This window comes from Jatropha curcas, chromosome 5 (assembly GCF_041381405.1).
Source record: "Jatropha curcas cultivar XTBG-Jc1 chromosome 5, XTBG_Jcur_1.0, whole genome shotgun sequence".
Taxonomy (NCBI): Eukaryota; Viridiplantae; Streptophyta; class Magnoliopsida; order Malpighiales; family Euphorbiaceae; genus Jatropha; species Jatropha curcas.
The window spans coordinates 26,946,917-26,969,626 of NC_143155.1; the positions used below are offsets into that span (position 1 = coordinate 26,946,917).

The 22,710-nt window shown below is 33.9% G+C and overlaps 4 protein-coding genes across 6 annotated transcripts; all 4 read right to left on the bottom strand.

The window, feature by feature from the left end:
* Nucleotides 1–537: 537 nt before the first annotated feature.
* On the bottom strand, nucleotides 538–4,243 carry CLPP5 (nuclear encoded CLP protease 5). Its single transcript, XM_089721705.1, has 9 exons — nucleotides 3,937–4,243; nucleotides 3,505–3,624; nucleotides 3,274–3,400; nucleotides 3,081–3,173; nucleotides 2,837–2,882; nucleotides 2,678–2,750; nucleotides 1,492–1,526; nucleotides 1,312–1,400; nucleotides 538–1,000 (listed from the first exon to the last, which is right to left on the bottom strand). Exons 1-9 carry the CDS (start codon nucleotides 4,062–4,064, stop codon nucleotides 794–796), a joined length of 918 nt encoding a protein of 305 aa, XP_089577831.1. The 5' UTR covers nucleotides 4,065–4,243; the 3' UTR covers nucleotides 538–793.
* A 311-nt stretch (nucleotides 4,244–4,554) lies between these two features.
* Nucleotides 4,555–8,664, bottom strand: LOC105642632 (HIT zinc finger and PAPA-1-like domain-containing protein). Of its 3 annotated transcripts, none has more exons than XM_012227518.4 (7): nucleotides 8,161–8,664; nucleotides 6,759–7,396; nucleotides 5,595–6,225; nucleotides 5,384–5,484; nucleotides 5,206–5,295; nucleotides 4,990–5,117; nucleotides 4,555–4,888 (listed from the first exon to the last, which is right to left on the bottom strand). In XM_012227518.4, exons 1-7 carry the CDS (start codon nucleotides 8,450–8,452, stop codon nucleotides 4,744–4,746), a joined length of 2,025 nt encoding a protein of 674 aa, XP_012082908.1. In that variant the 5' UTR covers nucleotides 8,453–8,664; the 3' UTR covers nucleotides 4,555–4,743. The 3 variants fall into 3 exon arrangements, with proteins under 3 accessions (XP_012082908.1, XP_020538383.1, XP_012082909.1); XM_020682724.3 differs by having other exon boundaries at nucleotides 6,759–7,389; nucleotides 8,161–8,300; XM_012227519.4 differs by having other exon boundaries at nucleotides 6,759–7,505; nucleotides 8,161–8,300.
* Nucleotides 8,665–10,129: 1,465 nt separating this feature from the next.
* Nucleotides 10,130–11,213, bottom strand: LOC105643312 (pectinesterase inhibitor). The gene has a single exon (XM_020682894.3). It carries the CDS (start codon nucleotides 11,131–11,133, stop codon nucleotides 10,375–10,377), a length of 759 nt encoding a protein of 252 aa, XP_020538553.1. The 5' UTR covers nucleotides 11,134–11,213; the 3' UTR covers nucleotides 10,130–10,374.
* A 2,914-nt stretch (nucleotides 11,214–14,127) lies between these two features.
* Nucleotides 14,128–20,759, bottom strand: LOC105642633 (Protein kinase superfamily protein). Its single transcript, XM_089721515.1, has 8 exons — nucleotides 20,279–20,759; nucleotides 19,105–19,548; nucleotides 18,379–18,750; nucleotides 17,018–17,233; nucleotides 16,076–16,447; nucleotides 15,145–15,388; nucleotides 14,923–15,070; nucleotides 14,128–14,807 (listed from the first exon to the last, which is right to left on the bottom strand). Exons 1-8 carry the CDS (start codon nucleotides 20,307–20,309, stop codon nucleotides 14,433–14,435), a joined length of 2,202 nt encoding a protein of 733 aa, XP_089577641.1. The 5' UTR covers nucleotides 20,310–20,759; the 3' UTR covers nucleotides 14,128–14,432.
* Nucleotides 20,760–22,710: the final 1,951 nt, after the last annotated feature.

The following is a 22,710-nucleotide window of genomic DNA, read 5'->3' on the forward strand; positions in this document are numbered from 1 at the left end:
ATTTTCTAATTTCTCCATTTCTTTGGTTACCTTAATATTAATGAAGTTGAGGAGGTTTGTCGGTCGGGGAATAGTGGTTCTGTGGCCCATTTTGCAGTCCACTAACGTTTCAATGTCAGGGCGAAAGAACTCGATTTAGGTCTATTTTTTTAGGCCCATTTGACCTTTTCGTACTTAAAAGTTGGGCTTGCGATCATAAATACGACCTACTATGAGTTGCTAAAACATAAAGGGAAAGAAATAACAGAAAATTTTTCTTGTCAAAGTTTCTCTCGTTCGCTTACAAATGAGAGGAAAGGAAAAACAACTGGATTAAGCCTTATTAACACATTTATTGTCAGATGTCTTCTGTCGCTGAGAACAAAGTTTTCCTTGTAATCAATAGAAAACGACAACTCTCAAATCGAATATTGAAAGTAGTAACAAAAAACCATTCATTTAACTCATCCCCTCACTTCTATAACTTGAGGGCGTGAAATAATCATTCACTATATGATAAATAAAGACGACTGGAGATTCAAAAGACAAAAGCCAGCATTACCTAAAATCTGATCACTTTCTCAAGCTTTGATTGTGAAATTTGAAATCGCATCCAAAAATTTCAAGGGGGGTAGTTAGAAGGGGAAAATTTAAGGAGGTGCAAGTTCTGTTAGGACTAACAGCAAACAAATGCTCTTTATTCTCCAGTACACCAATGAGCATCCGAGTTAACTAAGAATAGCAAATTTGATCTTTCTGATTTACTCTACAATAAAAAGTATGCAATGCCTCGAGGAATTTTACACAAGACTGCTCATTGTTGATCTGCTGCAGCTGCCAGTGGCTGGAAGGCTTTGAGAGGATTTGTGATAACACCGTCAATAAGCCCATAGTCTGCGGCTTCTTTTGCACTCATGAAGTAATCACGGTCTGTGTCCTGGTTGATCTTCTCAAGACTTTGACCAGTGTGGTAGGCAAGATACCCATTCAGGTTTGCTTTATGATGTAACATTTCATTTGCCTGAGAATTATGCTCATTAGTTACAACCATGCTCAAAAGAAAAAATATACAAATATAAACCTAACAGTCCCAACACCACCAAATATGTGTATACATGTTTCTATGGAAGTGTAACTACATTGTTTAGTTTTTCACAAAATAAAAACAAACGGAGAAATTAATGTCTATCTGAAATTCTAAAGGTGCATCAGTAGCAATTTAAAAAAAAACCATATATGTGGAACTGTGCAGAAAGAGGAATGACTTTAGATTTGAACCAACAATCACTACCTCGAGTACATAGAAAATAGAGTCTAGACGATATGGTTTACCTGAATATCAATGTCAGACTGCCCACCTTGAGCTCCACCCAGAGGCTGATGGATCATGATCCTTGAGTTTGGCAAACTGTACCTTTTCCCTTCAGTCCCACGGCAAGGGAGAAAAATGTTCAGTAAACTTAGAAGCAAAACCGTAGATTGAAACTTTAAGCTACAAAGAAGCCTTCTTACCTTTGGTCCCAGCACTAAGCAAGAAAGCACCCATACTGTGAAATAAAGAAGAAAAAACAGAAAACATAAGCATCACTAATGAGGCGATAATCAATAGTATTCTCAGAAGAATGTTTTCCTCTTGCTTACATATTCACTGTCCAAAGATCAATTTTAAAAGTTAATTGCATTCTTACTTCAAAACTCTCTTCTCTCACATAGAGATGATAGTGCTTCAATATACCACATCCTTCAAAAGTTAGTTCCAGAAAAAGATTAACCTAAGATTTTAGTGCAATGACGATCCTTAGCCTAATATAAGGATCTGCAGCAGCAGCACTTTAAAATCTACTGCAGATCATAAAACTTTAAAACCACACACTGGCTTACAAATTCCTGAAATTCTTCAAGGGAGAGATCACGCGACACAGGCTTCAATTTATATTTGAAACTGCAATACTTGAGAACCATGTATATAGCACATGATACCATACCAAATTGGACATAGATAAAACAAGCAATTAGCAGAATCCAAAACCTTGATAAGTTATTAGTTTTATTTTTTATTCTTTACCCAAAAGTTGAGGTATGAGATCCAAGGTAAGTACCATTCTCTTTAATTTTAAGTACAGTGATGCGATTCAGCTCAACCATTCAATGTTCTACCCTAAGAACCTTAAGTTCGCATTACCAGATACTAATCATTCATTAGCTGAAGTTTCAACATCAACCATATGCATATTTCTTAGACGATAATTATGACCAAGAAAAGAAAAGAAGCAGCAGCTCAGCTGCATGAAATCAATATTAACATATGGATATCTTTCTCAAACATAGGTGATTTAGACTATAAAACAGCTAGCTAAAAATGAACAGAAGCCATAAACTTGATTGGACGAGAAAGCTAGTTCATGGATCTCCCTTTCATTTTACCTATTTTTTGGGGTCCATCATGTATTATCTTTATGGACTAGGATGCACCCAACTTTCACATGTCCCAATGAATTTATTGCCCATTACTTCCAACAATTCAATGTCAAAAATTCTCAAAAGTGATATCATTGCTAACATCAGAGTGTCGAGGCTTAGTCTCTAAGAAGAAATAAAAATAACAAGACATTGGCTACAATAACTTTATGAGGTCCCAAGGTATCAACGACAGGGGGAAAAAGAGAGAGAGAAGCAGTTAATCAAATGATTCTTGTACCTGGCTGCAAGCCCAACACAGACAGTGGATACATCAGGTCGGATATGCCTCATTGTGTCAAATATTGCCATGCCTAACAGAAGTAATAAATGATTAGAAAAAGAAATCAAAGAAAGAAGTGGCAATTCAAAAGTTAACAGGTGTAAAAAAGAGCATTACCAGCTGTAACTGATCCTCCTGGAGAATTTACATACATTACAATATCCTGTTTCAAAAAGGAAAAGAAAAGAAAAGAACCCATAAACAAGTAAATCTCCTGGAAATTTTTTCTGATATGGTAAAAATAGTGTGCAAAAGAGAAATAGAAGAAATTTGATGGGTATTATGAAACTAGATATTGGGATGAAGTGAATTGGCAATGATATATAAGATGCTAGCCACTGTAAAAAGACATAAAACAAACCTTATTAGGATCAACTGCATCAAGATAAAGAAGTTGAGCAACAATAATATTTGCCATGTCATCATCAACAGCTCCACCACAGCGTATAATTCTCTAACCATTCAAAATACACAATATCAGAACTCTTGAAAAAGAAAATGTGCAACATTTGACACATGGAAAATCAGAAAGGAAATAAAATCCAATCACTGACATGTTGAAAAAGTTGACTAACAACACTCTGGAACCTCTCATGCACCATTGGAGGTGGCCCTTGTCCTTGACCTTGTCCATTGGCATATGCAGGGAAATAAGGTGAAGATGGGATTTCCAAATCATCCCTACAAAAGAAAAGTAGCAAGTTTTCCAATTTTCTGTGAGTACAGCAAGTAAATAGGCAATAACAAGGAAAACAAACATAACTTCTCTCATAAAATGAACCTACCTTATAGACCAAATCCCCTTTCGAGAAGTTCTCTGAGGTGCCCAAAACTCGCCAGAATAAACAGCCTTTGTTGGAGATGGCTGAAAATTCTTTCTAAAACTACTCAACTTTCCCACTTTCCTGCAATACATTCAAAACTTCATTTCTGATTACCAAGTAAAGATTCCAACTCCAATAGAAAGGAGTTCATATAGCGCAAGAAGCCATCTCAAAAACATCTACTTTCTCGCTCTTAAGTTGTTGTTTAGAAAAAAATCAAAGAAAGAATGCAAGAACTCTATGACATGCCCATTAAGATTATCCTTTCACTTTAGAAACCGAAATATAATCAAAACTCAAAAGCTGTGACTTCGATTCCTTTCATTTGAACCCTTCACGAAACACTAAATATTCATGCTACCAAATAAAAAGTAAACAGTTAAATAGTAAAACCTGGAACGAAGAGGCTCAAAAGGTAAAGAAAGCTTCTGGCAATCGGAAGTAGTGCTAGGGTTTGGAGAAAAGACGAGAGAGCTGAATCTGAGGGAAGAGGCCGATGAGGATACTAATGAATGCGCCATTCTTCGCCGATTATTGCCTCACTTGGCTCGTTCAAAGCAAAATTGATTATACGTTTTCAAGTTGGAAAAATATTAGCGCCTTATCCTGGCTAGACGGCGCTTAAACTGGGAGCGATAAGGGACGCAGAGAGGTACTGGTAGAGTGTTCGAGCAAGGAACATGTTTAATTGTCAATAACAGGAACTTGATGAATATCTGGATTTGGATCTCGGTTTAACCCGATCTGTTCATTAAAGGGTCGGATTAGTCTGATATTTTATTCTTTATAAATGGTTTTGGATTATCTGGGCCTTCTTTTTTTGGGGCCAGCCCAGATATGGTTGTGTTTTTTTTTTTTTTTTTGGTTTAAGTGAGCAAATTATAATTTGTGCGAATTTTGGAGATTTCAATCAAAAACTTGTCAAATTTGTTATTTTTTCAGTTTTAAAAGCTTGAATGAACTCAAGTATCTAGAACAAATCTCAGTTGCATTGCATAAATACCTAGAACATATCTCAGCCATTGAAGGCAAATTTTCATTTATAGATATTCAAGGCGTAGATGACAGCAAATCAGCCAACATCCTTGTATAACCCTTCAACACTAAGTTAAAAATTATCTTTCATTAGCCTATACTATAGTTAACAGAAATATCAACATAGCTGTGCAAAAATATTGACGGGCATCAGGAATGACAAAATTAGCAGCTAGCTTCAGCTCCCAGCTGTCCCTGAACTGCCTTGTAGCAGCGTAGGCTGCAAAGCGGAAGCTTTGACTTTGAATCTCTATACTTGTATGGATTAGTACAAGAAGGACCCACACATTTTTCACGCTCAGGAGGATAGCTGCATGTTGACACAGAAAAGTTTAAAACTTTAGGACTCAGAAAATGAACATCAGGATCAATTGGAACAAATAATTTCAAGTTTCTGATAGAATTCTAAACCTGCAAGGTTTAGAGTCAAATAAGCTGGGGAGGCCCATGTCATTGGAGAAAGTCACAACAGTCCCAGTAGGACCCATGACCCATCTAATTGTGTTTGTTCCAAGCACCAGGGCATTAGCAGCCTTCTCCTGCACAAAGCAAACAAGAGAACTAAACAAAGAGCTCATCATCATATATAAAGAAAAAGAAAAAAGTTTATCAGACAGTTCCTAATACCTGTGCCAATTCTTCCTGGCGCTTCTTTATTTTGTCTTCTCGCTTCTTCCTGCTGGAATCTTGACCAAGTATTTTTCTAATAGCCTCAGCCTACAAAATTAATTTAAATAATTCCTCAATCAGTTATCCAGATCTAAAATATGCAAACGAAAATTCAAAAATGAAGAGAGAAATAAACCTCAGATTCCCTTGCAGCCTTCTCAACTTGCATTCTACGTCTCTGGGCAGCCTCAGCCTTCTTTAGTTGCTGCTCCACTTCAGTAAGTTTCTCCTTTTGCTCTGTATAAAATGAAAACAACAGCAGGGAAGGTATCTATAATTAGTACTTGGTAATACAATTAGAATCCTCAGAAAAGGTAAAAATTGTAATGGCAGTTATTAAGGCTCACTTCTTGATGGCGCAGGCGGTAATCCGTTCGGAAACTCAATTAGGTTAGAACCAGGTGCAGAGCCATCTTTGCTTGACTGAAGGGCACGTTGACGCGTGGTCAGAGTCATCTCCCTCTTACTATCCATCAATGCATCCACAGATTCCCTTTTCTGCTTCTTCTTCTTATTACCTTCGACCTCACCCTCAGATGCCAGATCTTCTTCGTCCTCATAATCTGTGTCCTCTGATGCCCTCTCTAAAGTGGACTTCTTCTTCCCATCCTTCACTGAACTTGAAGCACCAACTTTTTCCACGCTCAGCAGCTTTTGCTGTTTCGTGCTTGATTCTTCATAATCTTTATATGCAGCTGCAATCTTTGGAGTTTTAAGTTTCTCCAGGTACCGGATCTCATCATCCTCATACTCTTCACCAATGTCCCCATCTAGCACACGTCTCTTGGGCACCCGCTTGCTCTTACGAACTGGTTCAGATTTCTCTCCTTGCTTTCCTGATGTATTCTTTCCGGATATCCTCCCCATAGAAGTACTGTCTTTCCCAAGAATAAAACCACCTTTGGAGAAATCTTTCCAAGGGACTCCTTGCAAACCAGACCTCTTATCTAAAATGGAATTGTCTTCCTGTAGATTGCACTGTAATAAAAACAATTCAAATAACATGATTACATAGGATTCTGATATTACTCGATAGGGAGAGAACAATAATTAGGCAAACCAATGCCCATTCATACAAAGAGATTTCTTCCATAAAAGTAAAGTACGATTTGAGATATGCCCGGAAGAAAACAATTCCAAGTGTATAAATCTATGTGCGCAAGCAGAAAATCAGTGTCTGACAACTGACACTAAGATTCGAAGGAATAATACGAATACGACAAACTAAAAGAAAACAGTTGTATAAGGAAGCATCCACTCAACAATGCAACTTAATGAAATGTCTATGTATGAACAAAGTCTACGCAATACTTGCTAGTAGATGAGAACACAAAACATTCAAGTAAGCAATTTACATTTCTCACCTAAAAATTCTGAGAAGTTTGTATAGTAGCTATACATATGCACATGCGCAGCAACAAAAGTTATGTGTGCACAACATGGACTTCGACTTTATGCATACATGCATATAATATATAAAACGATTGAACAAGTCAAGCTGACAACAGTACCTGAAGGTTTTGCTTCTGACGAGATCTGGAAGTTTCTGAGAATCGAGAGCTCTTGGTAGAAATTGCACCATTAGTCGTTGAGTCGGCATGGATTGTGTGTGTGACACCACGAACCCTGAGCTTCACTTTTTTAACTTTGTTCTCATTTCCTAATCCATCTAAAATCACTCCAGACTGCCCTGAACTTTCACCATTCCTTCCAATGTAGACATCTGCACTACTTGACTCTGATTCAAAGGATTCCTTTACCTTACTGGTGCTTCTCCAATTAGCAGGGGCAAGGACACCTTCACTAGCACGTTTACTATTAATCATACTTCGTCCAGGATCATTGTGGGAAAATGCATTGAGTCCTCCAAACTCCTTATTCCTAATATAAGACTTTTCACCTTCAACTTCAGTAGCAGAAGAAACCTTGGACATGCATTGATTAAGATTGAACTCTTTCCTCCTAGAATTAGTATCATTCTCATCACTGGAGGCCTTACTTACATCATCTGAAGGTGGTGGGGTTGATGAGAGTGAATTATCATGACTGTCAATGAATTGTCGTGCATCAGGCTTAGGCCGCCGAGATGTTTGACTCCTTTTCTTTCTTGCAGTACTTCCAATGCCATCAAACCGAGCGCGACTGAACTCTTCCATGAAGAAAAAATTGTTATAACCCAGTTTATGTATTGCTTCCACTCAGATCATGAGATGAAGGGAACCCACAGAAAGCATATGCTACAAAGACTCTTGAAATTTCTACATCAAATATATACAAAAAAGCTAAGTACTTAAATTGAATGAATCCGAGCAAAGAACTAAACATACATTACTTATCTCTTGCACTAAAATAAACAAGAAATCAGATAGATTATAGGAAGAAGTAAGAAATATGAAACATTTATCGATTGATGAAAGAAAGAAGATCATGAAGAAGAATTGCTTAAAATGAGACAGTGTAAGATAAGAATAAAAACCACGTCCATTGCCAATTACTTGATTTAGAGAAAATGAAACATCAAGCTCACTGATACAAACAACCGGATCCACATTGCAACATATGATCTCAGCATCGAAATTTCAGCCAAAGCAATAAAATTGTATGCAATTACATCAAGCAAAAAAAGAGAGCAATTAAAATTACCAGTTCAGGAATAGCAACCAGCCCTTTACCAGTCAAGTAAACATCAAGCTTAAACAAACCCAATAGAGAACAGACCCATTGCTGAATCCCGTAACCAAATAATAGAAAATAAAAGGCAAATACCAGATATAATCAATCAATCCATCAAAACATAACCCCAAAAATAAACATGCTAAAATTCACATACACCCAATCGCACATTCATCAAGCCATAAAAACAATAACAACCCAACAAAAATCCAAACGAGCCAACACAAACATATGCGTTACCTCGAAGAAATTCGAAACCCAGACCAAAATCAGACGTTCTCGCAGCAGAGAAGTGAAGGAAAAGAGAAAAAGAAAAAGAAGAGAACAAAAGAACAGAAGAAAAGAAAGAGAATAGAGAAAAAGAGAATAATTTGTGTACAGATATTTGTTGGTGCTGTTTGGTTGTAGTTTTAGTTTTAGTGATGATTGGAGAGATAGAATTAGGGTTAGAGAAGGAAGGGTGAGAACAATGATAAGAATGAGACAGGTAAAGGCTTAGAGGATGACTAATAATCCGCTTCCCATTCTCCATCTTTTGGCTATTACCACACCTGCCCTGTGTTTTTTTTTTTTTTTTTTTTTCTTTTTGTTTGAGAGGGTGATTTTAGCCTTGGCCTTTGTTGTTGTGTCTCCAATGTTGATTCGGTCACCCGACTCGGTTGATCCAACTCAGAAAGAACTCATTGTATTTCTTTCTCTCTCTTTCCTTCCTTTCATTCTATCTCTAGAAGTTTTCTCCCTCTCTCTTTCCTTTCCTTTTATTTCCCTCTTCTTCGAAACACGGTTACACTGCAAATGTGTGCGTAGGTTAAGACGCTGCGCACCCGGGCGTTCAAGTTAGTTTTTGACCGACCTTAGTATTTGCCAGCGTTGGCATTAAGTAGTCAAAATATGGCAAAACAGATGTTTAAACCAACCTACCGAGTTTTGTCAAATTTACTAATAACATGAAATGTGAAAATTTATCATAAAAGAAATAAATTTAATTTTCACAATAAAGTTTAAATATATATTTTGCTAAATAATACGGCCTCTGTCCCTAAATATTTATCATTTTTGATAAAGTATTTTATTTCAAAAAAATTATCACATTTATGATTTTAACGAGTAATAAATTTTTTTTTATCATATTTAGCTTTTATATATGATCAATAATCATTATTTTAATTATTAAAAAATTTAGCATTTAGATTATTAAATTAAAAGTAATATAGTTAATTTATTTAATAATTTATTTTAGTTTAAACAAATTTCAAGCTAGTTTTAATAAGTTAAAATTTCAAATATAACAATTATTTAGAAACAAAGGTAGTAGGACATAAAATAATTATTAATTGGCATATCATTTTATTTTTCAAATTAGTAAAAAAATAAGTAAATATGGATTTTTATTAAACACAAAGGTTTTTTGTATTTTTATTTAAATTAACAGTAAAAAGTACATATTTTTGTATTTTCTCAAGATGAAAAAATTAAATAGTTGATTTTGTAAACCAGGTAGAATAGATATAGCAATTTATCATTTTCAACCTCAAGCGTAAATTAATTGTTTTTGTAGCTGTTAGTTATTTTAACGGTGTTTAATTATTTAAATATCTAATTGTTATTTGAGCAGTTTTGTTTTTATAATTATTAGCTATTTTAAAAGTATTTAGGTATTTGAATAGTTAGTTGTTATTTGAGTAATTTTTCATAAAAAGTTAAAAGATAAAAAAATGTTACAGGAATTAACCTATTTTAACTTATGTTACCGAACACTGTAATAAAAAATAACGCCTAACATTTTAATCTAAAAGTTATTTTCAAAGAAAACTCTTTGTTTATTTGTCAAACTTCATACGATGCTTATGGGCATGTAAAACGCTGATGTAGCTTATCATGCATCTTTACAGTAAAAATGATTTTGAAACCTGATCGTAATATCTTTTTGTTAATTAATAGTATTCTATTTTTCACTATAGTATTAAATATGTGAAAATTTACTTATGTAAAGTTGGGAAACAAGATTAATCTTACATTTTATTTTAAAAAAGTGTAGAAATATATAGTGAAAAATCTATAATATTGCAGAAAAAAATAGAATTGTGGAAAGTAAATACAAATTGCTTCGAAATTGAAAATACTCACGAAAGAAGACAATCATAAACTCTAAAATGTTAATAGTCTTTGTAATTAAAATGAATGGAGTACTCGTAGTAAGATCAAATAATTTAAAATTAAAAAAATATTAAATTAAGTTTTAAATATTAATGATGCTATTAAACAAATAATTTCAATAAGATGTACAATTATCTCAATTGTATAACGGGCAGCTTTGACTACTTTCTAACACCACATGGATGATACATAACACACAAAAAAAAAAAAAAAACCTAAATGAATCAATTTCTTAATGTCTCTCCTTGTTATGAACAATAAATAGGGGATTAATTAACTATTAATTAATTAATTAATTTAGCGGAGTAAGGCATTAACAATGGCCAAGTTATTGCTAGCTAGTTTATCCAACTCATCGTCAAATTCTTTCAAGGGTGATTCTGCACCTGGCTCCTCTTGAAAAGCTTCTTCGCACGTGCTAATATCTGATACCGTAGCACTCAGGAACGTTTTAAGCTTATCAATGTCGTGAGAAGAAACCGCCTCAAGAGCATCGTCTAGGTCATAAAGGGCAGTATCATAAATTTCAAGACATGTATCGATACAGCTTCTAATCATTTCTGATGTTGAAGGATCTTCATTTAAAGAATCTGCTTTAGCAATGGCTTTTTCAAAACCTTTACGAAGAGCTTGCATTTCCATTTTTAGTACGGAAACAGGATCCGACTCGCCAGTTTGGTAAGGAGTGATTGAGCTCATACATTCCTCTGGATGACTAGTGGAATCACATATTTTCTTCAGGACTGGATTTTTAGTTGGTAACGGAACCGTTGAGAATAGCAACGACAAGCCGCTTGGAGCCGGAGCAGGACTGACCGGCTTAGAAGGCGTTGAACCTGAGGGAGAAGATTTAGGCCAGGACCCCGAAGATGATGACGTGTCAGTGTTCAAATTATTTTTTGTTGATGAAGTTGTTGTAGGCGTCGCTGTGGCGGCGGCGGTGGTGGTAGAAGCAGAGGGAGCAGAAGAGGCGTCGTTGCCTGCCTCCGCGAACGGTGATGTTATAATTAGAGAATAGGAGATGAAGATGAGGAGGAATTTTTTAAGCTCCATCATCTTCTTTCTAATTTTTATTGATGTGAGAAAGGACAAAAGGAGAGACAATAGGAGGGCGTGGAGTTATTATTTGGAGACTGGGAAAGAAATTTAAATGGGCGTGTTTGGAGAAAATAATTAATGGTAATGCGAGCTAAGAGGGCTCAGGCTATGTTCTATGTTTAGTGCAAACTATTTTTATATTGGGAAATCATTGTTTCACGACAAATTAAAGCTAGCCAGCTGAAATTAGTGAACATACGAGCTCTAGTTAATTAATATTGAATTAATATAATAACTCTCTATTTGGAAAAAAAAAATTAATATCTCATTTAACTATTAAATGGGATGGACGATATACATATATCTTAAGAAAATACTTGTTTATGAACCAAATAAATTAAAATAATTATTTTTTTATTGATTTAATCAATAGGTGAGACCATATATCCAGTTTAAATAAGGAAATCCCTAAATCTTAATAATTGAAAATACATTTATATGTATTTTTTTTTAAATAGTATCTATGTAATTGTAGATTGATCGATGAAAATACAATTATCAAAAAGAAAATTTATATTAATAATGTAAATAAATGCAATAATTATTGTTATTCGTTTCCGGAGTATTCAATTCAAAATGAAAACTCGTAATATTAATTATTTGTAGCTTACATGTAATTCTCTCATTGAAAAATATATTTACATAAAATTTCTCTCAAAGTTCTCAGGTTTAATTTTCGTGGCTGCAATAACTTATAATTAATTTGTAATTGTGATTTTTTGCCCCTTATACATTGATTTGGTCATAGTGAATTTTGATATTGTTGTAATAATATTATATAATGATAATATTACATGATAATTGGTGGTGGGATAGAAATTAAACTCACGACGCTTATCAAGAGTGCATCCACCTTAACAATTAGGCTAATACTTTGTTAAATTGTTAGTATTTGGATTAATGATGAAATAAGTTTAAGTTTTTGGGTTAAATGGTAACTTTTCTTTTTTTAATTATTTACTACGTAGGTCTAAAGCTTTTTATTACATATCATTACATGTGAAGATTTTATTTAATATAGTTAATAATCAGTAATAAATAATCAATTTGCTTTCAGCTGTAGAATATAATTAAAAAAAAAAAAACTTATAGGAATTGAAATAACTCTTATTTATTCTCAATATGTATTCGTCATTGGTATATTCAGCTAATAATTAATTATTATATAAAAATTATTTTTTCTATTACTGTAGTATTTTTTTTTTCAATTAAAGATTATCATTCTTCATTATATTCCATTTTGGCTAATTTTGTTTGAAAAGCCGTGTACTCTCAGTATGCAATTTGGTAATAGCTTTCTTTAACGTCAACTTAGAAGTTAAACAACCAATCGTTGTAAATTGCAGAGTTTAACGAATAAAATTAAATAATTGAGTTTCATTTGAATTTATTTTATATCCAAAATAATTAAAATTAAATGCAAACAATAGAATAATAATTAAAGTTGCATTATATTTATTTAAATATATTCAGTTGGATCAAACTGAATTGATTCGATTTAATTCAATGGATTCAAATACTCGGTCTTAAATGAAGAATTGTGGCAGGAATTGACAACCTCTCAACGAAGAGAAATGGAGTCTCATCATGGGAATGTAATATTAATTTTAATTTCTCGGACTAAAAATACAAAGATACAGAGTCCAGAATGAAAATATTATTAAATTAATAAACAAAAAAAATAATCCAGAAAGATAAGGTGCTTGAAAAAACCACAATTCTATACGCACACAAGCCCAGTAATGCATTTCTCAGAATGACTCGCTCATTTCCCTCCTTCGAGAAGCGTAAACTCAATACGACACGTTCCGCGCCGTTTAAGGCCACCATTGCCAGATTCGGGCTTGGAGTGTTTCCATGTTAACATAAAGCTCGACGGGTCCAGATCCGGGAGCTTTAGCGCCATTTGCAGATTGGGAAGGAGCAATGTGATGTGAATGATGCTGAGTTGGCGGTTTGGCTGGTGCCAGTTTTTCTTTCTGGGGGAGAAATACATACTCGGCATAGGCAGAGACGTCGCGAATAGCCTCCCCGGAAAATGAAAGAAGACACAAGAGAGAGATGACAAGAACAATGGATTTGTTAATCTCCATTTTATTTTTTATTTGTTTTTTTGTTTAAGTTTATAAATATGCCAACTCTCTTTATTGGAGGGGAGGAAGGAGATGATGAAAGTACTGGGGGTTGGGTTTGGATTTTATAATTAAAGGAATGGTTAGCTAGTTACCGTCCAATTTGGTTTCTATTTTTAGGGGGAATTGTTTCCATTTTTGTACACTAATATGTAGGAGGTTTTACATCACTTTCTCTCTCCCTCGCTGTTTATAGGGTATGCAAAATGATAGAACTGCGCATGAGTGGTTTAACTTCAGGGACGCTAAAATGGGCTAATCCATAAGCACCATTCTTCTAAAGAATGGATCTTTCTCCTGCAAAAGAAAAACACACAAGTACAAATTAACAATCCTTGAAATCAATGACAGCAGCCAAATTGAAAATATTAAATACCTCTCTTGATACGATTTGAAACTCTCACTTTAAGATGTGCTTGTCTGAATTACCTATAAAATTCAGGATTAAATTAATGATTAGATCACCAATTTATTTGATCAAATAAAATGTTTAATATACTTTATTTTGACTAAAGCAGCGATTCAATTTTTAATTCAACAAGACAATTAACAAATGTATAACATGATTTTTTTTTTTTTTTTTTTTAAGAATAATTATGAAATTATACTTTTCCAATGTCAAGAAGGTACTTAAATGCTAAACTCTCAAATAATATTTTGATAATCATTTTGACGAGCCAAATGGATACTTCTATTGGATGTTTGATAGCTAAATCGTAATGATATCAGAAATTATTAAAAATGGGAACTTATAAACTCGAAGAAATGAGAAAAATGACAGAAAGGCATTGAAAATACCATCGCTTGGATGTGAAAAATATGGGACGAAAGAAAAGAAGATTTAAGCAAAGACCATTGAAAAATAATCCAGTAAGACAAAGCTCTAGAAAGTACTATATACAAAATTTCGTCAACCATGTAGGTAACCACTGCCTTTGGGAAAATTTTGCAGTGACATCCCGCAAGGCACAACCCAAAAAAACCCACCAACTCCACCAATCACAACTGCGAAATCTATGCCATTTCCTCAAAAGAATTCCTATCAGCATCTTGCCATCTTCAAATTTATCCACAAATCGTATATTGGTCGATCAAAAGAATGCTTTTCAAATCAAAAGAAGGCATTCATCGTCCTTCATGAAGATCTTCCGAGAAAACTGCCGTTCGAGAGATGTTGTCATTATCAAAGGCACTTAGACCTGAGTAAGGACCCGAGGAAAATATTGAGGATGTTCCATCGGACTCGAAGGTAGTAGACGACTGTCTCATGTTCGGCCGGGTGTTAGAAGCTGACATAGAATCCTGATATTCTGTGACACGCTGTACCATTTTAAGTGACTGAACCACTTCACCCATTGTCGGTCGTTGGTTTGCCTCCGGAGCAACACAAGCTGCTGCAATGGTGCAAACGCGTACAAAATCTTCTTTTGGATATTTTCCCCCAAGCCTTGTATCAGCAAGCTCTTCTAGCCTATCTTTGTCTCTAAGGATCGGCCTGGCCTGGAAATGCAACCAATTGTCTCAACTAGCCCAATTTTATATTTATATATATGATAAAGAAATATTTTTCAATCATTACAAAGGAACAATATGTAACCAGATTAGGCTTACTAACCCAAGTGACCAGATTTTCCTGCCCAGATGGTTGTGACATATCTACAGGTTTCCTTCCTGTCAGCAACTCAAGGAGGACAACTCCATAGCTGTAAACGTCACTTTTTACTAGTAGATGTCCCGTCATAGCATACTCAGGTGCCACATACCTAAACATCAATGTCTCTCTCAATGATCCAAAAATAAAATAAAAAGATTAAGAAAAAGAGGGACTGACACTCACCCAAATGTGCCCATCACACGAGTGGAAAGGTAGTTTGCTCTGCCTTCAGGTGCCTGTTTGGCTAATCCAAAATCAGCAACTTTAGCATTGAAATTGTTCTCAAGCAATATATTGGATGCCTTGAAATCTCTGTGGATAACACAGGGTTGTGAGTCCTCATGCAGGTATGCAAGTCCCCTTGCAGCATCAAGTGCAATCTTCATTCTAGTGTCCCAATCCAAAGGACAATTTACACCAAGAGGACCTGAGGCAAAAATAAAAACAGCATCAATATTGTGAACCACAGACACAGAATCAAATATCCTATGTTGCGTTAACTCGGTGACAAGTGTACAATGCCGACTACTATTCAGTGACAAGTGTAAAATGCCGACTAGTATTCAAATGAACACTACTAAAGAAAGTCGAACTAATAGAAAAGAATATTCTCCAGTTTCTTCACATTCCAGGGTGCATATCCAAAGCCCAAAATTGGGGGAAAAAAAAGGTTCAGAAAATATAAGATCCCAGGTGTAGTCACTGGATACAAGTATTTAGTCTCACACCAAGTTTATTCTGTTAATTGAGGAACCCTGGACAAATGTGTGGAATCAATGAAAAATAGGTAACATTTAGTTTTTCTTCAGTGAAATATTCTTCATAGAAAGTTGCTAAAATTAAAAGGAAATAACAACTCCTAGATCCTCCTAGATGCCAGGAGGATCTTTATTTTAAGACTTATTCATATGACCATGCAGCCAGGCCTCCAAGTATTGTGTTAATTGAGGAACCTTGGACGAAGATATAGAATCAGTGTAAAATAGGTGATACTTTAGTTTTTCTTTAGTGAAGCATTTCTCATAGAAAGATGCTCAAATTGAAAGGAAATAACAATCCTCTAGATCCTCCTAGATGCTAAGAGGATCTTTGTTTTAAGATTCTTTCATATTACCATGCAGCCAGGCCTCCAAGCTTCCATTTGGAACAAGTTCATAACACAGTAGATTTTGTGAAGAGTCGCGACTGGTATAGTAGCCCACAAGTTTGACGAGATTACGGTGATGCAATCTGCTAAGCATCTCAACCTCAACTAGAAATTCTTTATCCCCTTGCTGCCCTCCACTAGTAAGCCTTTTAATTGCTACAGCAGTACCATCACTTAAGACACCCTTGAAAACTCTACCAAACCCACCCTCTCCAAGTATGCTTGCAGGTTCAAAGTTGTTGGTTGCTTCTTTAAGTTCTTCATAGGCTAGAAACCGTGTACTGGTAGGATGTGGAAGAGATCCTCCAGCTGGAACTGCTTCTACAGTCCTTGGCTTCACTGTGGATAACAAATAAAAAGATTAAATGTAAGAAGAAATGACCAATTAAAAGTTTTTGCAACAATAAACTGACATCTAACACCAACAAATATTTACATTCGTAAGATGCAATGACAAGCTTTAGTTTTGCTCAAGCATATAAAAAGTAAGACAAATATGCTTGGCACAACTGTGAAAACAGCTAAATAAATTTATTTTGGATTCCACATTGGTGGTTCAAGCATCCTCCTTTTATCAACATCAATGTCTTTTCCTCAATCATTTAAGCGTCTCAAGAGGGCCAGCAACCATGAAGTTATATGTCACCAAAATAACTTTGATATTCAAGTTTCAAAAAATAAACAAGAAGAATGTAGAAATCCAAGCAAGCACACTCTTTTAATTAGAGAGGGATAGCCACACCAGCAATGATAATTTGATTGATGTTTCTCTCAATACCATCTACAATATGTCCACAACTGCAAGCTCCAAAGGTGTTATCTTAAGCTGACATTCATCAGATTAAGTTTCTTGATACAATTAATCAGAGAGAAACAGCATAAAAATGTTGGACCTAGTAAGATACATACCAGTTGCTTTAGGAGATCCTCCTTTAGGCTTCCGTCCATGAAATGCGCATGAGCAAATTATAAGCATAGATATTATAGCAATGATCAGAATGCCAGCACCAATAGCAAGTATAACAATTAAATTTGTATGTTTGCCGCTGTTCGAAGCACCAACTGATGTGGAACTCACAGATTGATGTGCTGGTGCTTGCAAAGGTGATGGAGCAATAGTAGGAGCTGTTTATGAGATGCAAAGTTACTTCAACATACAAACAAGAGAACCATCTATACAATATTCACAACTATAAATCTTTTATTCAAAAAAATATACATATATAATACCCAGTAGCGAATCTAGCAATTTTTTTCCAGGGTCAATATATAATTTTTTGAAAAAAGAGGGTCAAAAACATAAATAAAATGAACTTTATGAATTAATTTAGAGAAATATACACATATATATTAAAAAAAATCCAAAAAAAAAAAAAAAAAGAGGGGTCAATTGACCACTCTTTTTAAACTGTGGATCCACCACTGTATATACCCGAACAAAGATAATAATTTAGTAAAACTACAAAAGTTGTCAACAGAATTAATGATAATAAAAAATATTAAACAGAATACTAATATTGATCTGAAACTCTCTTTCTTCTTCTTTTTATTGAAATCTTAAAACTAACTCAAATATAGTTGGACTTCTATTGTTCTTTCTTAATTGTATTTATTCATACATTTTACCATTAGGGTTACGCCTTTCTCATGATGTTATTACTATTATGACTGTCATTATTAAAACAGCAAGGCTCAATGTCTCATCAAGAAAGACTAGAAGATGTTCTTTGCAGACAATTTAGGTGCTGTTGTTCACTGAATCAGTTGGCCCCCAGCAACTTGGTGATAACAAAAAAATTGACAAAATGCCTTGAAAGATAGCAGAGACTTAAGTGTGTTGTTGTCTACTGAATTAGTTGGCCTCCACCATTATTCACTCGGTTGGCAACCATCTCTCTCTTAAGCATATTCACCACATACAAATCCTAAAATGATACAGTCATCCAACTAGGCCCTTTCACATTTCACAGACAACTAGTAATGGAAAAAGTAATTTAAATGATAAGAAAAAGACATAATTTAAGCAGTAATGGGTGTGAAGTGACCATCATTTAGTCATTGCGAAAAGAAGAAAAAGAAAAAAAGCCACATGCACATAGGCAGAGATAGACTGACAAAACACAGATGATTAACATGGATCCATAAAATTTCAATGATAATATATAATTAATGAAAGCTCACCTATTCCAAAAAAAATCCAAACACAGCAAAAACCATATCTGATTGAAAAAAACTTCCTTATTTCAAAGAAGGTCATTATAAAAATTTACCTTGCGAAGGTGCTGGGGGTTCAAACCAGGTAAAATTGAGAAGTCTGTAATCACCCACAAGACTTGAGTCGAAATGAACCTTGTGCAATGCCAGTGAAGAGTTTATTAATAACACATCACTGGCGGAGAAGCTGATTCCCGTATGAGGAGTAATGTCCATTGAGATATTTAATCTTGATAAGCTAAGTACATAAAAGTTGATCAGCTCAATTTGAGAAACGAGCAAATCAAGCTGAGAAGCTAATTCTTGCAGAAATTTGCTCCAATTAGGGTTTTGAGAGACATTCAAAAGGAGAAGATCAAGCTTTATGGGATACACACAATGGCAACCATGAGTCCCTCGTTTCAAAACCATGTCAGGCTTGCAACAATCTAGCAAAATAAGAAACCAATTCTAATGTCAATATCTAAGGTAAGTGCACAATGACGGGTTTGCTTAGTGTGTGTGAATTTGTTTTTAAGAAAAGCAGAAAATTCAGTTTCCTTTGTTGGTACTTGGTAGTTTGAGTAGGAAGCATTAATAGATATTGACACTTTATCTTTGACAATAAAATACTTTGCAAATGAAATATGAAAGTATAAAAATTCAGTTTGCTTGGTTGGTACTTAGTAGTTTGAGTAGGAAGCATTAATAGATATTTACACTTTATTTTTGACAGTAAAATACTTTGCAAATGAAACATGAAAGTATAAAAATAGAAATTGTAAAATTTTTAATTGTCTCACCAGAGACATAAGGAGATAATGGCGGCTGAGCTAAACCAGTAGCATTTGCACCAGCGCTGGATTGTGTTGGTGCAACATCTATCAATCCAACACCAGGAGGCAGTAATGGATTTTTCTTCATTGATGGTTTCGACAAACGCGAACTGGTAGGGGGATGACTGAAAGCTATTAGTGGATCATAATTAGGAGGTTTGGCATGTGCTACCACAATTGATGGTGCAAGAACTGGCGCTAAATGTTTTCTTGGTGGTCTATGAAACAGTGGCAAGTTGGCTGGGAGGGGAAGATCTGGAATAGCTGGTGCAGGCAAAGGCGCTCCACTTGGAGGTACTATCCATTCTTTGAAAAATTGATTATCAACCAAATCGGCATCGGTGGTGGGAATTACATAACATGCAACAACCAAAAGCTGCAGCAACAGACTGCAGACTTTTCTTGGTACTTCTGCACACCATATTCAGAACAAAGTCTCAATCTAACAAAAGCAAAAAATCAAACAAACGAAAGTATGAACTGTTCCCTCCAGAAGTAAAGAAACAGAATATAAACTGTAATAAATAAATAAATCATTTTTGGATGGCTTTGAATTCAATTGGCTCCTGAAAGTCATGCAAAAGGCATTTGAATATATGTGCATATATGTCTACATCTCTTACTGACCTACAATTAAGACCACTGCAATACCTACTGATCAATCAATTTATTGCCCCACAGGTTATGCAGTTAGCATTTTGAAGTTCTCAAAATTTTCCCACGACTTAGGTTGATGACATTGGTAAGGGAAAACTCATTACCTCAACGGCCAAATTTTCTTTAGCTTTTCTTTTGTTTTGCCAGATAAACCACACGAGGAAAAAACCCATCTCAAGAAAACCACTTATCACATTAGCCAATAGAGTCGTAATTTCTCAATAATTGAATGATTAAGCAACAAAAACTAACAAAGACTCAACTCAACCTAAAATCTCCATTTTAGCGCTTCTGAAATTAAAAGACCAAAGACGATAAAACTATAATTCCAATTTCCATCCCAAACTTCCTCAGCTACCAAAAAGCAGCTTTGATAAATAGTAACTCGAGTTCAACTACCACCGAGAAAAGCATAAAGAATAGATTTAACAAAGAAAGAGAAAAAAGCAAAGAGAAATGACAAGGCAATAAAAACTAAAATTACCAGTGGTATTCGCTGCTGCAAGCACCGACATCACCGATGCCGTTGATTATTATAAAATTACACGTTAGATCTGCGAGATTTCAGCGAATCAACGTCGAGATCACAGTCTAAAGTGAGCATAAGAATCCAAAGCAAAAGCGAAGCACTACAAACAGGACTTGTTTATTAAAGTAAATGAAGGAGGATCCAACAGTGGAGAAATCAACATATAAACCGCAACTCGGAGCTGATAACTCAGTGCCAAAACCTCCATTACAGAGTTAAGTTAAAGAATTTAACTCGCAGAACTGGAGCTTACTAAGAAAGAGGAGAAACAGAGAGACTTGTTTTTATGACTGCTGGTAGAGATATCGTTGGTTTTGTTCTATCATTAGTATTGAAGAAGCTTTTGGCGTTTCTTAGGTCTTTGTATTGGAAATATTTTTTTGCTTTTCTTTTTGTTTTGTTTTATTTCTGTTTTTGCTTTTATGATCCGATGGCTGGTGTGATTGTGAAAAGCAGGAATGGGCGCTGGCTTTTATTAATGTCTAACGTGCGCCGTTAACGGTAAAGCGCAAATTAACGGTAAGAAAGTGGACTAATTTGCTCAGTTGAGCGTGAACTGAGTAGATTCTCTACAGTGCACTTCTGGTTTATTCCGTTGACTGTCACAGCTAAATTCGGGATGCAAATGCAAACGACGTCGCTTAAACATTTTGGTTTGTTAAAAAAATAAAGTGAAAGAGAAAAGGGAGAAAGTTACTTGCGGATTTAGAAAAAAAAAAAATTTCAGGATCAATATAAAAATAAAATATTATGAAAAAGGTTTAATTTTAATTTATGAGTGGTCAATTTGAAAAATATCCATAGATATTTAAGAAAATTTATAAAAAAATAGGGGTCAATTGACTCTTTTTTCTTAACATACATCCACGCTAATATTCATATATTAATTAAGTATTTTTCTTTAATTTGTTGGTTAAATGTATTTTAAGTAAAAATTTATGGTATAACAATATTTGATTTGACTTATAAGTTAAAAAATCTAATTAAAATAAACCAAAAATTATAGATAAATAATTTCGTTTTGACATACTCCACTTATGCTTCGTATTTATTTAATATAATTTTTTTTAGTAATTGTGATAAATTAAGTTATTTTTAACTACTTGTTAACCACATATTTAAACTGCTTAAGAGTATTTTAAGTTATTTTATAAAATATCCAATTATTTATTTTTAAATTGAACTATAAAATAGAATGTACATTTTAATTCAAAATTAGAAGTAACTAATAAATTAAACATCTTTTATATTTATTATATGCTACGAATTTAATTTTAGTACAATATTTGCTAACTTCTATCTCTATTTTAAGAAGACAAGGTGAGATAAAAGAAAAAAAAAAAGGAGAAAAGTGAAAAAATAATAATTAACGGTCAAATTTTCAATTAAAATAACAAATTATGTTAATAAATTAACAAATTCATAGAGTTTCACTTCATGATGGAATGGTTCACAACATGTAAATGCAATTTTCATCCCTAAAAAATTACACATTCATCAAATCACTAATTAATTGCCATTAAAAAAATATCATTAATTTATTACTTTTAATAAATTATATTCAATACCTCGATTATGTCAAATATTTTTATTAAATTAATTTAATATATGAATTGATTCATATACCAAATAAATAATTAATTTTCTTCATTTCTTTCCCAAATAAAAGCTCTATAAATAAATAATTACTCAAATACTATGAATATCGATATAACCATCCCATGTGTGTTATAAATAAGTTTGATGTAATCGTGTTTTGCTTTTCTCCTTTTATTTAAAAAAGAAAAAAAAAAAGTTTGCTTTCCGCATACTACAAATGATAACTAGCATGTTTCATATGTATCACTTAAAATATTATTGATAATGGTTCAATTTGGGGCCAAGCAAAAATAAGAATATTCTAAATCAATTAATTATAGCATATTTCAAGAATGCCATTTGGATTACTATTTAATTTTAGGTTGGTGGTTGTTATCAAAAATTGACTTAATGAAATTATTCAAGACTTGAAACTTTAAATTGACCTCAATCGAGTTCTTTTCTTCTTTTTTTTTTTATGTTGAATTATTGGTTTAATAGAACACTTTCAATTTAGTAATCATTTAATATAATAAAAAATTACAAATATAAATGCTAATTAATAAAATAATTTAAATATATAATTAGAATTAGAAGTTACACAAATGTAGTATCTAAACATTTATTTTTGCAAATAATTACATGGAAGCTGTGATGTGGCATTTTGGATTGCCATCGATATCCAGAATATCAAATCCCCAATTGCGGGTATCCGAATCAATTGATAAAGACGTTTTAGGGTGTGATGCGTAATATGTTGGCAAGATACGTATGAATTGGGATACAATACATATTTTGAGTAAACTGTA

Coding starts and splice junctions, on each gene's coding strand:
- LOC105642632 (XM_012227518.4), bottom strand. CDS start 8,452: ATGGAGAATGGGAAGCGGATTATTAGTCATCCTCTAAGCCTTTACCTG. Junction 6,226..6,758: donor GTCAGAAGCAAAACCTTCAG/GTACTGTTGTCA, acceptor TTTTTATTACAG/TGCAATCTACAGGAAGACAA. Junction 5,485..5,594: donor ACCGCCTGCGCCATCAAGAA/GTGAGCCTTAAT, acceptor CATTTTATACAG/AGCAAAAGGAGAAACTTACT.
- CLPP5 (XM_089721705.1), bottom strand. CDS start 4,064: ATGGCGCATTCATTAGTATCCTCATCGGCCTCTTCCCTCAGATTCAGC. Junction 3,625..3,936: donor TTTGAGCCTCTTCGTTCCAG/GTTTTACTATTT, acceptor AATGTATTGCAG/GAAAGTGGGAAAGTTGAGTA. Junction 1,401..1,491: donor GCTTAGTGCTGGGACCAAAG/GTAAGAAGGCTT, acceptor GTGGGACTGAAG/GGAAAAGGTACAGTTTGCCA.
- LOC105643312 (XM_020682894.3), bottom strand. CDS start 11,133: ATGATGGAGCTTAAAAAATTCCTCCTCATCTTCATCTCCTATTCTCTA.
- LOC105642633 (XM_089721515.1), bottom strand. CDS start 20,309: ATGTCGGTGCTTGCAGCAGCGAATACCACTG. Junction 19,549..20,278: donor TGCAGCAGCGAATACCACTG/GTAATTTTAGTT, acceptor TATGGTGTGCAG/AAGTACCAAGAAAAGTCTGC. Junction 16,448..17,017: donor AGGATCTCCTAAAGCAACTG/GTATGTATCTTA, acceptor TGTTATCCACAG/TGAAGCCAAGGACTGTAGAA.